This window comes from Microtus oregoni, unplaced genomic scaffold (genome assembly GCF_018167655.1).
Source record: "Microtus oregoni isolate MIOR12 unplaced genomic scaffold, Mior012 000045F_ref0000178, whole genome shotgun sequence".
Lineage (NCBI taxonomy): Eukaryota > Metazoa > Chordata > Mammalia > Rodentia > Cricetidae > Microtus > Microtus oregoni.
In genome coordinates this window covers 5,188,687-5,207,913 of record NW_024543219.1, presented here as the reverse complement: position 1 = coordinate 5,207,913, position 19,227 = coordinate 5,188,687, and the positions used below count along the sequence as shown (strand labels likewise).

At 40.0% G+C, this 19,227-nt stretch overlaps 1 protein-coding gene across 1 annotated transcript; it reads left to right on the top strand.

Annotated features, from left to right (window-relative positions):
• The first annotated feature begins 1,431 nt into the window (after positions 1-1,431).
• Positions 1,432-12,834, top strand: LOC121434874 (ankyrin repeat domain-containing protein 7-like). The gene is made up of 6 exons (XM_041633893.1): positions 1,432-1,685; positions 4,559-4,676; positions 5,391-5,564; positions 6,899-7,005; positions 10,214-10,275; positions 12,764-12,834. Exons 1-6 carry the CDS (start codon positions 1,432-1,434, stop codon positions 12,832-12,834), a joined length of 786 nt encoding a protein of 261 aa, XP_041489827.1.
• The last annotated feature ends 6,393 nt before the right edge of the window (positions 12,835-19,227 follow it).

Genomic DNA, 19,227 nt, shown 5'->3' with positions numbered 1-19,227 from the left:
GAAGAGTAACTGCTAATGAATAAAGTGATTTTTCTCAAATGACAAATTATTTTAAAAGTAAATAGAATAATGGTTGCGTTATTGTAAGAACATAGTAAAAAAAATACCTACTGGGTTATATACTTTAAAAGAGTAAACTTACTACATAAATGTATTACTTCTCAATATCTACAGATCACATTTCATGTCTATGTTTTGTCTGCATATATGTATGTTCACTGTGTGCATGTCTGGTGCCTGCAAAGAGACAAGAGGGTGTTGGATCCCCTAGATATAAATATCTGTGAGCTTCCTTCCATTTGGGTGTGGTTGTAGGTTGAAGGGTTTGTGCTGAGAGGTAATGAGGACTACTTTTCTCCTCCAGGGGCATGTAGAGTACCTTCCAGTACAGTGAACTGTGGTTAGTAGGTGAATAATGTAGTTAGACACCAGCTCAACGTCGCCATATTCAGTGATAGAAGTGTTCCCTCCAGAAACAAGACCTTAACATCAGCTTGTGTGAGCAACCAAGAGCCTTGGCAATAGCCTGTGCTATTTGGTGGTTTCCATGGGTCCCTTTGGTGAATGACTCAACAGGCTGTAACCTGTTCCTGGCACTGGAGGTTTAATTTGGTGGCACAAGATATCTAGTTGAAGTCTTCTCTCCCCTGTTGTTTTTTGTCTCCCTGTGGGTTCCTTTCACATATGTAAAGGAAGATTCTAGGATAGTCAGTGTCCATAGAGTTTTTCAAAGGACCTTTAGTATTGGTTGTCCCTCTCCATTTTCCTTCCTTTACCTTTCTGCCCCATCCCCCTTTCATTAAACCATCCAATTCTAGTTTTCCTTAATAGCTAAATAACACTATAGACTTTTTTCTTTCCTTTCCTCTCCTTCCTCCTGGTCCCTTACTAGGTTCCATACCTCTGTGGGTATTCAGATTGAAGTTCCCATATCAGAACCATAACATCCTTAAAAGAGAAAACATACAATATTTGTCTACATGTACTGAGCACTGTATGCTTTTGTCACTGGAGTCTGACATGGGCACACACAGAACACAACCTCGGTGCACAGCTGCTGAGTACCATTGTGAGCTCATAGCGCATCACTATGCCCCTAGAACTGTGTTGCTAAGGGTGAATCAGAATTCAGCTCACACTGAACCAAGGATCTGCCCAAGCAGGACGCTTATTTGGTTCAGTGGGGAATTTTAACCAGATTTTGAACGTTTACTACTGGGTTTGGGAGGGTGGGGGTGGTTAAAGGGGAAGGAAGGGAGGGGCAATAGGCCCGGGAGGGCCAGGAGGGCCAGGAGGGCCACGAGTGCTGGGAGGGGGGGGGGGCAGGGTTGTCGGGAGGGCCAGGAGGGCCAGGAGGGCCGGGAGGGCAAGGAGGGCTGGGAGGGGGGGCGGGGTTGTCGGGAGGGCCAGGAGGGCCTGTAGAGCCTTAACATGCAGGACGATATGGAGTATGATGCCCTAACCATTCGGGCCCCTCAGCGGTCTCCCTGGTATACCCACCTGTGGCCCGCATGCCTGGGTCGTGGGTGCTTGGGTAGAAGACAGCAGCGATTTCCTTTGTACCTAATTGGGTACGATCCCGTGGGCCGATTACAAAGGGCGGCCAGTGTGGGTGATGTCAAATTAGTCGAGAGATTGATCAATGCCAGGGAACACCGTGTTAACGAGTGCGACAGAAGGAGCAGGTAATGGGGCCTGAGGAGGGGCGAGGGGCAGGAGGGGCAGAAACTGATGGGGACAGTCAGGGTCTATTAGGGAGAAACATACCTTCCAGATCTGCAGCCTGTGGGAGGGCAGATGTCATGCTTAAGGCTCTTCTTTCATGGAGACCTCTGGGTTTGTACCTGCTTTAAGCTCCTAGGCACCTGAAACCTGCACACCTTGGAAGGGCAGCTCCGAGGCTTTCTTTAAGAGAAGCAAAACAAAGAACTTCAGTTAGTTTACAAATCCCTTTACATTGTCTCTTTTAGAGCACTTTACTGAGGGCTTTAAAGGAATTTAGCTAAGGAAACCACATACATCTTTTTATGTGTACACTTATAATGTTTTAGGTTTGAGTGTTTTGGCTGCATGTATTTTCAGTGTACCACACAAGCATAGGAAGAGGGTGTTGGATCTCCTGGAACTGGGGTCATGGACAGTTGTGATCTGCTGTGTGGGTACTAGGAATCAAACCCAGGTCCTCTGCAGGAAAAACTAGAGCTTGTAAATGCCAAGCCATCTCTCCAGCCCTTTAATGTATATGTTTTAATGCTATGTTATATGCAACACAGAAAATTGTATCATAAGATAAATTTTCACATAAAAAGCCAACTCAAAGCCAAAAAACCCCAAAGAATTAACAAGAAATCTTATGTCTGTTTTATGCTTGCTGAGGGATTTCATAAGGAAATTTTCAACTTGAACTATAACTCTGTCCCCCGGCCCCTTATATACATGTTGTGTGTGTTTTGGTAAATACTAGAAGGCTAACGGTTGACATTCTCTTTGAAAATTTCTTTTCATCTCATTAAAAAAAATCATATGTGTGTATGCACCTGTGCCTCACACATGCCAAGCAAGTGTCTGAAGGTCAGAAGAGAACTATCGACAGCTGTGTTCTGCCACGTTGTGGATTCTGGGGATTGAACATAGGCCATTGGCTCTGCCAGTAGGTGCCCTCACCTAATGAACCACCCTGTGGTTTCTCCACCTCAGCTTTTTAGACAGATTCTCTCACCCAAATCCCTGCTGTGTTTGACTGATTGTCTTGGAGTATACCGATTGACCTAGACTTGCTGGCAAAATAGATTTGGGGATCCTCCTGTATCCACATCTCCAGCACCAGTTTCTCAAGGTGCTGGGGATTCTGAAGTTGGGGTCTCAGGCTTGCAGGGTGAGTGATTTTCCAACTGAGTTGTAACAATCACTGCAGCCCTCTTTCCTAGTCCTTGTTTCCTGTTTTTCACTAGATTACAGGCAGGAAACAATGACCCTCAACAGTAGATTCTCCATAGCTCACATGCTTCTTGATCATGTCTGTAGTTGTGAGGTTATTTAGTCTATAGTTATTCAGTCTTCCAAATTAGAGCTTCATACAAATAATAGAACAGTAAATTATTGTTTCAAAGTATTTTTGCTTAATATGTGTATTCTTTAGAAACACTGAATTTTCCAGCTGTATTTATCCATTCTGCCAATCCACTTATTCCCTGCACATAACTTAGATATCTACTGTACAGCATACAAATCTACTAGCTCTCAAGACCCTCTCATTCATAAGATATTACATTTCTCTGTTCAGTCAGCTTTCCTGACGTTCTATAAATTTAAATATTGAAAACAATGAATGATGCTCAATTGAATCCCTAGTAATTTTTGTCTTTAAACTTTTTGAAAATCAAAGCAAGGGAGCTATGATACCATGGGTTATCTCCTTCTGGATAGATTTGCTCAGTTTTGGTGCTAATTCATGGAGGTATAAGGCAAAGCCATTTGCTACCACCTGGTGTCTATATTAACATGGACATTTTGTCTATTGACTGAGGACTATGCTGTGTCCCTGTTGGCAGCAAATATAGAAACATTAATTCTGGGCAAAGATAAATGAAAAAAAAAGTTTAAGTATTGATGACTGAAATTTTAGATTTTTGTTTGTTGTTATTGCTATTCTAAATAGTTTACATTTCATAGTCTTAAGAGCAGAAATTTACATAGATACATGTGACCTTTAGAAGTGTCATGGGCCTGTGGATTGTGTCATATTTCATTGGATGTCAGGCACAATGGACTGCATGGTGACCTTTTATTTTGTATGATAGCAAAGTAAAAAACATTGCCAATTATAGTCATAAAATATCATGAATTATAAGTGGCAGACATCAGCGATTCTAAAGTGTGAAATAAAGAGTAAGGTGGGTGCAGTGGAACTGCCTGCTTTCCTACCTACTGGGAGGATTACCAAATCAAGGCCAGCTTAGGGAATATAGTTTTAAAATATTGTAAAGATACTTGAGTAAAATCTTTCACATCTGCAGTAGGTATAATTCTGCTATTTCTCTTCATTGAAATATTGTGTTTGTTACCATTAGGAACAAATTGTAATTGTATCCAGCAACACTGAGCTGTCAGGTGCTGGAAGCATTTGTACGTGCTCTTGAAGATGTGAGCTGAAGCGTCACAGCAGCACTGTGTAAGAGAGCTGCAGTGTTGAATCCCCATTCTACAGATGGAGAGATTGATTTGTGGAGCTCATAGGAGGTCTAGTTTCTAACTAGTAACACTCGGTGATTAGAGTAGGATTCAAATCCAATCTGAATTCAATCTACTGGGCATTCTCCTGTTATCCAGAGAGGCTGCTCTGAGGAAGGGTGAAGCTTGTGATAGAGCACTCACCTTGAATGGGACAGGCATGCGCTATATACCTAGCACAGAAAATGAACACCTGAGTAGAGAAATAAGTAAATAAGAAAATTTTAGTTTCTTCTTTTACATCAGAAGGAAATGCACATTGGTGTCTACTTGAGTGTGCCTTTACATAATAATCTGTAATTTCCTAAAATGTCCTCTCAATTTGTAGGAGTTCACTGCACTACGCCTCTGCCCATAATCATCCTAATGTAGTAACATTGCTATTATCCAACGACTGTACCGATATTAATATGAAGGATGATGAAGGCTGCACTCCCCTAATAAAGGTAACTATCGCGAAACACTTTTGGTACAAAATGGATTAGAAATTATCCTTGTTTGGTTTTTGTTGCTGTGATGAAACACTGGCCAAAACCATCTCAGGAAAGGAAAGGTTTATTGGCTTACAGTTCCACATCACAGTCAGTCATGAAGGGAAACCAGGTCAGGAGTTCAATCAGGACCTGAGGCAGGAAATGAAGCAGAGGTCATGGGGGAATGATGCTTTCCCGTGGCTTTTTCCAAGGCTTGCTCAGATATCTTATACTACTCAGAATAACCTTCCCAGTCATGCCACCACCCCTAGGAAGCTGTGCCCTCCCAGATCAACCTCAATCAAGAAAATGCTATACACGCTTCTCAGAGTCCAGTCTGGTGGAGCCAGTTCTTCAAGTGAGATTCTTTTTTTCCAGGTGTCTTCAACCTGTGTCAAGTTATCAAAACAAGCAAATGAACAAGCAACCTCCCCCACTACAAAAATAGCCAAACGGTGCTAGTGAAATGCTTTAATATCTAGGTGTGGTGGCACACCTCTGAAACTCTACCACTTGGAAAACTTTGGTGGGGAGGTTATGAATTTAGGAAAGTCTGGGTACTTGAGAGGGATAATATGCATAACCTAAACAATTGGTCTGATCCAAGGGTAACTAGTCAATGGAATTGTTGGAATGCTTATTAAAGTTCTTGATTTCAGTGTCTCTTTCTTTATCCAATACCCACAGGCCGCCCAGCGGGATAATATAGAATGCATCTCTATTCTACTCAGGCACGGGGCTGATCCCCACATTGTAGATGCCAATGGCGATGCTGCCCTCCACCACGCCATTTGCAGAGGGAACATACCAGTTGTCAGCAAACTGCTGGAGTATAATGTAGATATTAAAGCCAAAACAGAGGTAAGAATCATTCAACTTCATTCACAATGTACTTCTAGCAATGACGCTCAGATCTCTTTCCATATTCTGAAGCTCAAGCAGTCTCACTGAATCTGTTCAGAGTAAAGCATTTTTTCCAAATCTGTTTTTCATAGTTTTGTAGGTAACTTAAAGGAACTCAGCAGAGCACATTCTGTTTCAGATTTGGGCTTTCCTTTAAAATTCAACAAGTAAAGGACTTGGGCCCACACATACTTCACATACACACAAACAATAGAAAAAAATAATTTTAAGATAAATGTCTGTAGAAAAAAACAGAAATCTGTTGCAATTAAGAAGTTACTGATGTGACTTGTCTCTCAGAGATGAGGCTAGAGTGGGAAGGTCACAGGCACACAGGTAAATGTGGAAATTTGATCATTGAAGAAAACATGCTGAGAAGACATTTTCACTTAACCTTTTCAGATGTTACATGTACATAACAAAGGGGCCAAAATGGGACTCTATCTTAGACAAGGAGCAACTCCATTGTAATTAATGACCTAAGCCTGAATCCAGGACGTTCCCCAGTCAAGTTTAGCCAATTGGCTAAACAGTTCCAAACCTGGCCTTATAAGGCTGGAAGACCAGAGTTGCAGGATCTGGCTGCTACTGACTATATGTGTCAGAAAAATCCCACAATGGATGAAACTGTTACTAATTCTGTCCAATCAACATGCCCCCCCATGTAACTGCTCCCTGACTGCCCAATTATTGAAAAAATATTTAAAAGATTAAAAAGATAGAATTCCCCACGTCCACTTTAAAAGGGCCTGTATGTCTTTGTGGTCCTCATTATCACTTTATATGGGTGATGGACTGTTGCATGCTGGCTATTTCTGAAGAATAAGCACTCTTTGTGTTTACATACCATTTGAGTCTGAGGTCTTCCTCCAGCATCTTTTGGACCACTACAACAGGAAACGATGTTTGGTTTGGGAGAAAATTTTTAGGTTAGGGAAAATAGTTTTGAAAAACAGGTTGAGAAACTGCTCCAGAGATGCCACTTGGGTTCACTCATTCAACAGCGGCATACCAAATCCATGTTTTAGGATTGGGGCAATTGAGCTCTCTATGGAGCTAAGAAACTTGGAACCAGCAAGCGTTTGTGGGAAGTTCTGGAAATAGTGGTGTTCACGGGCATTGTTGGACAGGGAAAGATGTTTCAAAGGAAAGGGAAGCCCTGTGTGTGTGAATCTGCAGCAAGGGCTGAAGGAAAATCTATCCTTTTGTGACTCATTTTGTTTTCAAAATCTGTGATACATTTTTCATTTGAAAAGCATGTCAATTTATAAAATGAAATTTTTCCTTTACAGTATGGCTTGACACCCTATAAACTCGCTTTGTTTGAAAATCAACTTAAAATGGCGGAGTTTTTAATTGAAAACGGTGCAGATGCACCTTCGGAGCTTACACCAAATAGGTACCATTTCTTTTTTACAATCTTAGTGCTGTTCTTGAGGGTCTCATTGCTTAAGTAATGAACACTAAAATGGTAGAGGGAAGATGGCTTCAACTCATAAGCATATATTGAGAAAGACTAGCTCACAGGGAGTGTGAGCTGGAAAAGAGACTGTTCCAACATAAAAAAAGGAACAGTGTGTACCAGGGCTCAGCTTCCCATTCAAAAACAGGTGATTATTTCTAATCTGATTTGATTGGCAATTTTCTACTTGTTAAGGCAACTTCACATTAATGTTGTTTACTTTGAAAAGTGTCAACTTTATTATCAACACTGAAATGTATAATTTTATTATTTTTAGCCTATTCCTTATATATTTTCTTCTTATATATGTTCAATTTAAATATTTTTTTCAAATCATGTTGTCTCTTTGATCACTCACTTTGCTTTAAGTGAATTTGAGTAAGCAAATAGTTTAGGGTATCCATCAATTAGATGATATTACCAGATGTTATTATTTTCCCCTGTCCTGTCTGAACTATCTTGACACTGTGTTAGTCAGATGTGAATCTGTACACCCAAACTCCTGAAACAGCTAATCTGGATAGGGACACTTGTCCAAAATGAGTACAAAGAACTAAGACTCCATTGAGAAAATGCCTCCATAAGATCTGGTTGTAAGGCATTTTCTTAATTAGTGATTGATGGATAAGGGCCCAACACATCATGGGAGGTGCTGTTCCAGGGCTCATGGCCCTGAGTTCTATAAGAAAGCAGAATGAGCAAGCCAGTAAGCAGCTCTCTTCCATGGCCTCTGTAAGCTCCTGCCTCCAGCTTCCTTCCCTGTTTGAGTTCCTGCCCTATCTTCCTTTAATGATGGACTATGGTGCAGACATATAAGCCAAATGAATCCTTTGGTCCCCAAGTTCATTTTGGTCATGGTGTTTCATCACAGAAATAGCAGCTCTAAAATGGACACTTGGTATTTAAGATGATTTCAGCATTAAAAATTAAATGATTACCTTTTTTGTTCATACATGCAAGTTTAAAGTCAGATGAATTAAAAAGTAAAGCCTGTGTGTTGTGTATGTTTTTATTGAAAATACACTTTGGACATACCATATATTCTAAACATGGTTTAGCATCCCTCATCTTCATGTACTTGTTTTTGTGTCAGAGGACATGCATGCACTGATATTCCCAACCAAGACACAGTACAACACTGTGTGATGGCTTTGTCTTCCATCTTATTTGAGGCATTTTTTTTCTTCTATTTTTATTTGGCACTTGGCCACTTACTCCAGGTAAGCAGGTTGGGAAGCCTCTTTGGTATCTTACTACCTCCACTTCCTTTGTACTATAAAAGTGCTGGGATTTTAGATACATTACACAGTGTCTGACTTTTTGTTGAATTCTTGGCTACTGTGACAATATGTATACCCACTGAGCCATCTATCTGGCTCTAAAACACTCAATTTTTAAAAGAAGACTTTGTGTCTAAATTAAAGAGGTGGCTATAAGTGTATTGTTATTAATTATGGAACTAAGGCTTCTGAGTGCAGAGCACTTTCAATTAAACCTCTAATCCAGTTAGAGGGCCTGTGTTTCCCTCTAAGAAGAACCATTTGAGGTCATTTATTCTTCCTTCAATACAAGATAGACAGAAATTTGTAAAGCTGGTACTTTTGAAGCAAATAAAGTATGCTTGTTACTTTGACATGGAATAGCACAGTTTTAGGAATTCACGACTAGGAACATGTCTCAGGAATAAAGTACTTATCACACAAACCCAAGATTTCAGAGTTCAGCTCCTCAGAACACAGAAAGGGCCTCATGTGCTGTGTGCATCTTAATCTCAGGGAACCTTGAGGGACATGGGAGATGGAGAGAGGAGACTGTCTGGAAAGTTATACTTTAGATAGTCTTGCTTTGTACAGCTGTTAACAACAAGAAACTCTGCCTCAAAACTAAGTTAGGAGGCAAGGACTGCCAGTCAAGGATGTCCTCTGACCTAAAAAACATGCACTAGGATCAACAGACACAAATGCATACACAGATGTGAACAGGAATGCATATCAAATATGAAGATGAAAAAGTAAGTTTAGGTTGTTGATCTAGTAAGACTGGGGATCATTATCTGCTAAAAAGACATTGGAAATAGTGGTCAAGGTTGAAGGTTTTCTTAGTTTTCTGCAGATCACTTCAGCAGCGGTGCTATTTTGGACTAGCTTCACACCACAGGTGAAAAGTCCCCATGACAAGTTCCAAGACTGTGATGACAGCCAAAGCAGAAACTAGGAAAATAAAGCTGCTGGTCCAGAATATCCTGGAAATAGGCCCTGAAGTACAGCAGTCTTAGCTGTGACCTGGGAAGAATATAGCTGACAAAAGAGTGTTGCTTTTCTTGAGTTTGGAAGCTGGTAGTGAGTTACAAAGACTCAGGATTACACAAAAAGGCTTATGAACAAAGAAACAGCCAGGCGGTGGTTTCAGCATTCACACATGAAAGAACTGTTAAAACAATTTGAAGGTGCCACAACTGTCATGGCTTCTAAGAATGCAGGCAGAAGGATGCTTAGAAGCAAAAAAAAAAAATACTTTTTCATATACTGACCATTGAGAGCATAGTACTCAACAAAATACCTCCAAAGAGTTCTGACAGATAGGACTGTGGGGCCTTAGGGACAAGCAGGCAGATGAGTGGAACAGGAACACTGACACCATGAGCATATAAATACAAGGTGGCTGGAGCATTCAAGCAAATCTATGGAAAAAGCACTGCTATCATTCGTGTGTGTGTGCAAGAGAGAGAGAGAGAGAGAGAGAGAGAGAGAGAGAGAGAGAGTAGAGAGTGTGTGTTTTTATCAAGAGCTAAATTTCCTCTGTTTCTTCTCTATGAGGGAAGGTGGGAAGGACAGCAGTCATTAATCATCACCAACTGTTGAAGAATTAGTTTAGAGTTATTAGGCTGGGCCTTGTTGCCCATGCCTTTAATCCCAGAACTTGGAAAACAGGAGGCACACAGATCGCTTTGATTTCAAGACCAACATGATGCATATAGTGGGTTTAAAGTAATCTGGACTGCATAATGAGACCTGTTTCAAAAAAATTATTTGTAAATATCTAATGAGAGATATATTAGGAACTCAAAAATAAAGAATTTAGAAAACATGCTAAGTATTTTTATATGACTAGTTAAATGCTGATCACTTTAAAACATATGTCACAGTGGAGGAGCAGCTGCAGTGGAATCAGAACAATCAATGAAAACCTGTGCCAACTCCAACGAAGGTAAGAATGACTCCAACTGCTCCTACCTTCCCTAAAGAAAATAAGGAAGAGTAAAGATTTTAGATCCCCAAAAAGGAGTTAAGGAAATCCAGTATAAATGCAGTTCTGTGGTTTTCAAATATTCTGAAAAGTCAGAATTAAGAATTTATTTCAAAGAACTTTCAACTGTGAAAATATATTGTCAAAACATTGCTTATTTTACATTAATGCTGATATCTGTACTGCCTTTGAATGAAGGAGAAATCAACTTTACACACGTGTCCTCCATAGTCACATTGCAGCAAATAGGATTATTAGAAATACATATCCTACTTGAGTTTTATGACAAAAGTCTTGTATTTTGTACTGCATAACAGTACACAGGTAGGTGTCACTAGAATGTAATTGTGTCACAAACCAACCTCAGTAATCAATAACTTTCATTAAATAATTTCCTACCTTATGACATAATTAAAATCTTCTGACCTCTTTAATGTCTGTGCAATTTCTCAATTTGGAGAGTTTTGTCCTACTGTATAATTGTTTTCTTTAGAAATCTCCCATTTAGGGGTGAAAGCATCATTCTGTAATGAACGTATTGAGTTTATGAAGACTTATCAATCCTGACATGTTTTCCTTTTCTTTTTCTTTCTTCCTTCCTTTCTTCCTTCCTTCCTTTCTTCTCTTCTTTCCTTCTTTTTTGTTTTGATTTGGTTTTCTGAAGAGCTAGACATTGAGCACAAGGCTTTGGGAGCATTCTAGGCAAGCACCCTACCCATTACCCCTACGTTCAGTACTTTTCTCTTTAGTTTTTCTTATAGAACATGGTAAGGGTGAATATCATTTCCATGCTGCAAAGCATGATTCAGGAGTAAATATTGGAAAAAAGCAGAGTGTAGAAAATGACATCATTCTGTATTTCAAAGAATTGTCTGCTTCTCCATTGAGTCTGGAGAGACTTTGTGGCAGTGGCAGGAACACCACGTTGTATTTACTTTCAGTAACTGACATCACAGTGTCTTTTATACCTCAGTTGTCAGTGACAACCACACTAGGTAGTGAATCCAAAACCCTCTTCTCCCTTCATCTGGTGATGGATGGAGATAGAGACAGAGACCCACACTGGAGCACTGGACTGAGCTCCCAAGGTCCCAATGAGGAGCAGAAGGAGGGAGAAAATGAGCAAAGAAGTCGGGACCACGTGGGGAGCACCCACCCACTGAGACAGTGGAGCTGATCTATTGGGAGCTCACCAAGGCCAGCTGGACTGTGACTGAAAAAGCATGGGATAAAACTGGACTCTCTGAGCATGGCGAACAATGAGGGCTGATGAGAACCCAAGGAAAATGGCACGGGGTTTTGAACCTACGTAATGTGCTGGCTTTGTGGGAGCCTAGCCAGTTTGGATGTTCACCTTCCTAGAAATGCACGGAGGGGGGAGGACCTAGGACTTACCACAGGGCAGAAAACCCTGACTGCTGTTTGGACTGGAGAGGGAGGGGGAAAGGAGTGGGGGGAGGTGGAGAAGGGTGGGAGGATGGGGAGAAGGGTGGGAGGAGGGGGAGAAGGGTGGGAGGATGGGGAGAGAAATGGGAGGCTAGGAGGAGGAGGAAACTTGTTTTTTTTCTCCTTTTCTCAATAAAAAAAAGTTTAAAAAAAACAAAACCCTCTTCTCTCAAGAGGTAAGATGAAGAGAGTCAATATTATTGTGATGGAGACAGCTTTGTGTCACTGTATTATGAAGTTTGCTGTTCATGGCATTTATGGTGGTGAGAACTGACTGAGGCCTCCTGCATAATAAGCATAGGCTTTCCTACTGAGCCGCAATCCCAGTCCACTAGTTGGTGGTTCAAATGACCTTCCTGAGTCATGAGGAATGCTATGAAAGCACATTAAGTTTCTCTGACTTTAATCAAGACAAAAAAATAAATCAAAGTTTCATTTCATTTTTGTTTTCTTATGTTTATTTTGGTTTTGTGAGACAGGGTTTTCCTGTGTGTTGACTTTGAGCCTAACCTGAAATTCATTCTGTAGACAAGGCTAAGCTTGAAATTACAGAGATCTACATGTCTCTGGTACCAAGTGCTGGGTTTAAAGGACTGTACCATCACTGCCCAACTCAAATGTTTATTTCTAAAAGCAAGCTGCAAGTGTCTAGGGAAGGATTCAGTGAGTTTATTGTTTACATATGTAAGCATGTACAATGATCCTATGTCAGAAGGAAGCCCATGGAATTTGCTGCTCCAGTCTCACAGCTTCTTCTCTGCTGCTCTCTCACCTGAGGTAGAGCTCGGGGTCATTACTACCAAGGGAGGGATCTTTCCAATAATTCTTTTCAGGGGAGATGATGCCTGCTTTCATGAGCATCCTTTAAGCTGCATATAAGGCTGGGAACACAGATAAAACTAAGGAACTTCTTCCCTCAACAGGGATGAGGAGAGGAATCCTGTTGCATTCCCTTGAGCTGTTAGGTAAAAGTTTTTGCCCCTCTTCTCTTTCTTTCTGTTAGGTTATACCCTGATACAAAAGACAAAAGCCATACATGTAGTCCCAGTGGTAGCAGTTTGTACCATAAAATGAACAATTTTAACTAAAAAGCTGAACAAGATTCTTAGTTTCCCTGAAGAACAAAAATGTGTATAGGATCATGGATTTTTTTTCCATTTTGAATCTGTTGTTTTGTTTGTGAGACACCATCTCATTGTTAGGTAGTTCTGGCTGTCTTGGGAATCACAGGGATCCATCCTGCCTTTGCCACCCATGTGCTGGGATTAAAGTTGTGTGCCACCATCCAGACTCTAGAATTTTTCTCAAGTGTCATTATCCCAAAGTCAAACAAGAACCACAGAAGCTATTTTGTGACACAGTCAATTGATGCTTATACTGGTAAGGATGCTACTCTCCATCTGTCTGAGATCATTTAGGATCATCTCAATTGTTTATGGGTGGGTGTTTAACTTTAGGTATTATGATTGTTAAATTTAAGTCTTCTTTTATTTGAAATATTAAGAAAATGAATGAATTCCCCATGAGGAAATTTCTTACAAAGGAGTATTTACTCTAGAATAATCTAGATTAATCTCAAAAAATTATACTATTTGTCTAATAATTTTATGTGTTATATTTCTCTAGCATTGTAATGAATTAATTTTGATTTTTTTAGAAGAAAATTTCAGCACTGACATAAAGCCTTCTTGCAGGTAAGGTCTAACAATATATAAAGACTAAGGAAATTCAAAGATAACAAGCTAATTATTGGTTGTATTCTCAGATAGATACTGATTTATACACTCAATTTTTGTGTTGTCTTACAACCCCACAGTTTTTTCAATGTATTTTTAGACTGAAAATTTATTGTTTTTAGATCGTGGACATGAGTTGTATACTCAACCATCATGTCCTGTAGTAATAGGGGGCACGGCGGGGCTGCCTCCCAGACACCCCGTCTGCCTGCTTGGCTAGCTTTACCCGAAATAATTACATGGACACTGTATTCTTTTAAACACTGCTTGGCCCATTCTCTTCTAGGATAATTCTCATATATTAATTTAGCCCATTTCTAATCATCTGTGTGTAGCACCCCAAGGTGCGCTTACCGGGAAGATTCTAGCCTATGTCCATCCTGGGTCGGAGCTTCATCCCGGGAGCAGGGCATGGCGTCTCTCTCAGGCGTCTGCTCCAGAGCAGAGCTGTCGAGTCTGACCTCACTTCCTCTTCCTCCCAGCATTCTGTTCTGTTTACTCCTCCCACCTATCCGCTAACCAATAAAATGGGCCAAGGCAGTTCCTTTATTAGCTAATGACCAATGACCTTCCTCCATCATTTCCCCTTTTTCGGTTTAAACAAAAAAAAAAGGCTTTAACTTTAACATAGCAAAATTACATATAACAAAACAGTTATCAAGTAAAAGTTACAATAATCTTTATCATAACTAAGGAAAACTATAACTAACTATTCTTAACTCCATCAAAGACTCCAGAAAGATACAATACTATATAAGCAAACAAGAAAAAAGCAACTTTTAAAACTCTAGAAATGACAGAGACATCTTGCTGCCTGGACAGTCACCCAAAGTTCCTCTGTACCGTTGGGGCATCCATCTTCAGCCTTCAGGCCCATGGTATCCAGCAGACATTTCCATAAAGCAGGAAAATTCAAAGTCAGATCAGTCACTATCTGTTGTGTCCTGCAGAATGTCTCGCAGACTCTTTCATGAATCAGGAACCCCGAAAGATCATCTCACCTTAGGCAAGTTCAGTAGTCCTCTCTCTGCGGGTTCTCTGTGTCCAGTTTATGCAATAGTCCAGGCAAGAGCAGTTTCTTGCCCAAATGGCTATCAAACTCCATAAGGTGCCTCTTTGATGCCCATCTTCCTCTTGAAGTACATTGGTGCTGCCAGGAGCAGAGTGTCTCATTGTCATGAAAAGTCCTCAGTTATTAAAACATTAAATGCCCTATTCTATAATCTTTGAAAGACATGAAGAATGTCTATCTAAAATATATCTCTATATATCTAGAAAATCTAACTAACATGACTACAAGCTTTACTATTATCGATGATTATCCATTAACAACCTATATTTCTTAATTATACAGTACATATTTAAATGACTACACAATCACAATACCTTAATCAAAATCAGAAACACTTATATATATATAACAAAATTGACCTTAAATCTCTATCAATAAAGCAAAATCTATACTAATGCAAATTATTCATATCTATATCATATCCCCCTTTAAATGTAAAAGGACGTTTATAAACCATATTTGGGAACATGGGCGCAGTTTTTTCTCTCCAAACTGCTTCCTGCTGAATGGGGGCGTTGTTAATTAGGTCTTTCATGGTATAACCTGTGTGCTAGTTTCATCTCAGTTAGCAGTTGTGCGAAGCAATTTTTTGAAGGCGTGCACAGGAACCATTCAGGAGGACGTGGTCCATCATACCAAATCGGAATAGAAGAAATGAACAGCGTCTCATCCTCTGTGAAAACAAAATAAGAAACTCCTTTCCAAAGTATCATATCCTTAGATCCAAATTCAAAATATCTATGTTGGATTAGTTCAGCAGCATTTATAAATAAATATCTTTTAGCAGCTCTTGCTCCTTCCTCAGGATTCAAACAATTCAAAGAGAGCATAATAGCATACAGTATCAAGATTCTCTGTGTATTTTCCATCTTTGTTTGTTTTATTTTAACCTCTATTTTGTTTATTTTTACTTTTAACTTTTTGCTTTTTGAGATAGGTTCTCTGTATCTTTGACCTGAAGTAACTCTGTAGACCAGGCTGTCTTTGAACTCTCAGAGATCCGCCTGTCTCTGCCTCCCAGGCATTTGGGATTAAAGGTGTACACTACTACACCTTGACCTCACAGAGATCTGTTTGTCTCTGCCTTCTAGGCACTGGGATTAAAGGCGTGTGCTACCACACACAACAACTCTCTTCCTTTTTTTATGTTTTTTACTTTAAGAACTTCAACTTTTAGTCTGCATATATTTTTAACACACTGTAAACCATTTAAAAATTTTCTTTGTCTTTGAATCTCTCTTTACTGTATATCTCTCTTTTTCTAACCACATGAGTCTTTAATTTACCAAGCAATCTCAGTAGGACTAAAGGCGTGGCTTTGCCAGCTAGATCCAGTCCATTTCTTAGCTTTCCAGCCTCATGGCAGATATACAGGCTGTAGCTATGTTTACTGCAACAACTGTATGGCATTTAAAGGTCCCTGCCAGCAAGTGAGCTACAACAGACAACACTCAAGTCCTCTCTCAGTAGCCGGCCCTCCTGCCTCAAACAGTCAGAGTTTGCCCTGGCAGGATGGCCCAGAAAGCCGGCATTTTTAAACGGCGCAGCTTTTTTCCTGCTACGGCTGAAAACCGAAAAGCATACGTTCAGCTTTTCGTCAACACCGTTTAAGTGTTTCATGGCAGGACCTCTTAATGAGCTACAGGCTTTGCAGCTAAAGCTGAGTCAGGAAGCCTCTCTTAGATGAAAGCGCATGCTTGCCTCTAACAAGCAGAACAGACCCGAGAACACTGCGAGTCTAGTTGCCATCAAACAAATCGTAGCACTTTACTCTAAATGCTCTATTCAAAAGCTCTGTCTCCCGCAGGAGCCAGACAGAGATCGCAATGGCGGCACAGTCCCAGGAAGTCGCGCTTTAAAATGACACAGCGTTTTTTCTGCTACTGTTGCCGAATCAGGAAATCTCTCTACAGCATGCCACCAAAAGCAAAAATCTGTGTTAAACTCTCTCTCCCTTATTTTTAAGACTTCTCAGGTTTTTTAAGTGGGTTTAGTCCATCACCTGGGGCACCATTTGTAGTAATTGGGGCGGCGGGGCTGCGTTCCCAGCACCCGGGCCGCCTGCCCAGCTAGCTTATGCTCTGAAATAACAACACAAACTGTATTCATTTAAACACTGCTTGGCCCATTCTCTTCTAGGCTAATCCTCATATATTAATTTAGCCCATTTCTAATCATCTGTGTGTAGCACCCCAAGGTGCGCTTACCGGGAAGATTCTAGCCTATGTCCATCCTGGGTCGGAGCTTCATCCCGGGAGCAGGGCATGGCGTCTCTCTCAGGCGTCTGCTCCAGAGCAGAGCTGTCGAGTCTGCCCTCACTTCCTCTTCCTCCCAGCGTTCTGTTCTGTTTACTCCTCCCACCTATCCTCTAACCAATAAAATGGGCCAAGGCAGTTCCTTTATTAGCTAATGACCAATGACCTTCCTCCATCAATGTCCCAAGTACCAATTCTGCGTTTTGGAAAATGAGCCTACTGATGATAACCACACTCACTATGTCCATCTGACACTTAGTGCCTTTTCAATTTTTTTCTGAAATCAGCTAGTGAACTAGGTCTTCATCGCATTTGTCATTCTGAGAGCTGACAGGATTTGGGATCATTCTGCATTATCACACAGTATTACAAGAAGCCAACAAATTACTTTCTTCCTTTGACACCATCTCCACATGCAGAGGCCCTTTTGTTCTGTGCAGGACCCTTTTATAGATGGTGGAAGATCCCATGCCTTCCTCCTACCACAGTGCTCCATCCATCACTTGTCCATTCCTATGAGCTGTTTTCTACAGTAATGAAGTCTCTGGATCTCAGTAGATTATCTGGATGTAGAGAGCCAAACTGTGGCATGTTTACTCTTTATGTGTCTATAAAAGGGGCTTTGTCTTCCCCATCAGTAGGACATGAACATAGAGTAAAAGGCCCCTTCTGTCAGTGATCTGCTATCTCAGACACTGATTTGGCAGAAAATTAAAGGTGGTATGTCAAGCTAGTTCTGTGCTCATCTTAATTGATTACTTCCATAATAGAGGACAATTGTGTTATCATTTGTGGGAACATGTATCATAAAGCATTCGATACACATCAGTAAATTGCTTATTACTAATTATTTATTAATAAATTACTCCAAGTTAAAAGGTCCAAAGTACAGATTCATAAATTACAGTAGCTACAACTGTTCAAAGACACACCTTGTAAAAACTATGTTCTCTTCTACTAAGAGTTCTAAACTGTCTCAAACTGAAATTTTCCACTGAGTTATATTGTTGTTTGTTCATATTTTTATCTCGTTAAGTGAATAGCAATGCTCATTTGGCATAGAAACAGGCCAATTGTAGTTTCCAGTCCACTCATGAATGGACTACTAAGGGACAGCCTGAGCATATCCTAGGCCATGGTATCTTGTCAGAGTGCTAGCAGAAGCAGGAATCTATTCTATGATCCACAAACAAACCTTGTGCGAGATAGCATCACAAGCATTGAGAGCCCACAAAGTAACCTGAGAGAGAGGGGTTCTGTGATGCTCTAGGAGCAGATGATGACATGACAAGTGGAATCGGGTTACTAATTACATTGAGCACAAGAGTGACCATCAGTTACTACAGCATTAAAAAAGTTCTGTGGAGAAACGAGTGTCTTTCTTCGTGTGTGTGTGTGTGTGTGTGTGTGTGTGTGCCTTTCTATGTTTTTAGTGGACTAAATTCTTTTTTCACATGAGAAAAAGTGTTAAGGAAATTGTCACCAAACCTAATCAACTGATTGAAGGACAATTTAATAGCTAATGGTAAATCTCTAATGTATTTTAGGAAAACATTTGGTAAATGTTTTTATATGAATATTAAAATATTACTTTTTAAAATATGCCACAGTGCAGTAAGACCAGCAAGACAGCTAAAATCCCTATTGAAGAAGTCTTTCCTGATTAAGAGAGGTAAGAGTAATGGTGAATACTTGACTACCAACTCCCTAATTTCAAAAACAGCTTGGTTTTTTCAAAATATGAACAGAGGAAATAATATAGAAATGTAATTCCATCTTCTTTTGATCTGCCTTCAAATGGGTTTGGATTCAGAATTATTTAAGTAGTTTCTGAGAAATTGTCAGTCTCAAACTTTATCATCTGAAACATGTTTGTTTATTTAATGTGAGTCTCTGATGTACACGGTATCTTTGTATAAATAAAAAGATCTCTAACTATTCCACAGTATGTGTCCTCTATGGTCATGTAACCACAAGTTGGCTTGTTATAAATGGATTTTTTATTAAAACCACATTGTGTTTATGCTACATATTATTATATACATCAATGTCAATAAGATGACCATATTAAAAAACCAAAAATAAAGTATTCAATTATTTTAGGTTTTTTGAGAACTAAATGCTAATAAGTTTTTCTGGGTTTTGCTCCTTCTATAATTTCTCAATTTAGACATATTAGACAATTCACATATGGTATTATGTTTATCTTTAATTATCTGTTATTTAATCTGAATATATCTTGACAAAAATCTTGACCTAAGAAATAATAGACTTGCCCAAAATTTAAAGAAATAAATGGACTTTGAGTCCTGTAGGCAGTTCGGGGGATTGAACACTGCTCTTATAAACATTCTCCGGTAGCGCACGCCCTATTGACTATATTGCCAGCACCTTTTTCCTTTGG

What these genes read in the sequence shown, in the direction of transcription:
- LOC121434874 (XM_041633893.1), top strand. Translation starts at nt 1,432, where the DNA reads ATGCAGGACGATATGGAGTATGATGCCCTAACCATTCGGGCCCCTCAG. An exon ending in ATATTAAAGCCAAAACAGAG is followed by an intron (nt 5,565 to 6,898) that starts GTAAGAATCATT and finishes TTTCCTTTACAG; the next exon opens with TATGGCTTGACACCCTATAA. An exon ending in CTGTGCCAACTCCAACGAAG is followed by an intron (nt 10,276 to 12,763) that starts GTAAGAATGACT and finishes TCTTTCTGTTAG; the next exon opens with GTTATACCCTGATACAAAAG.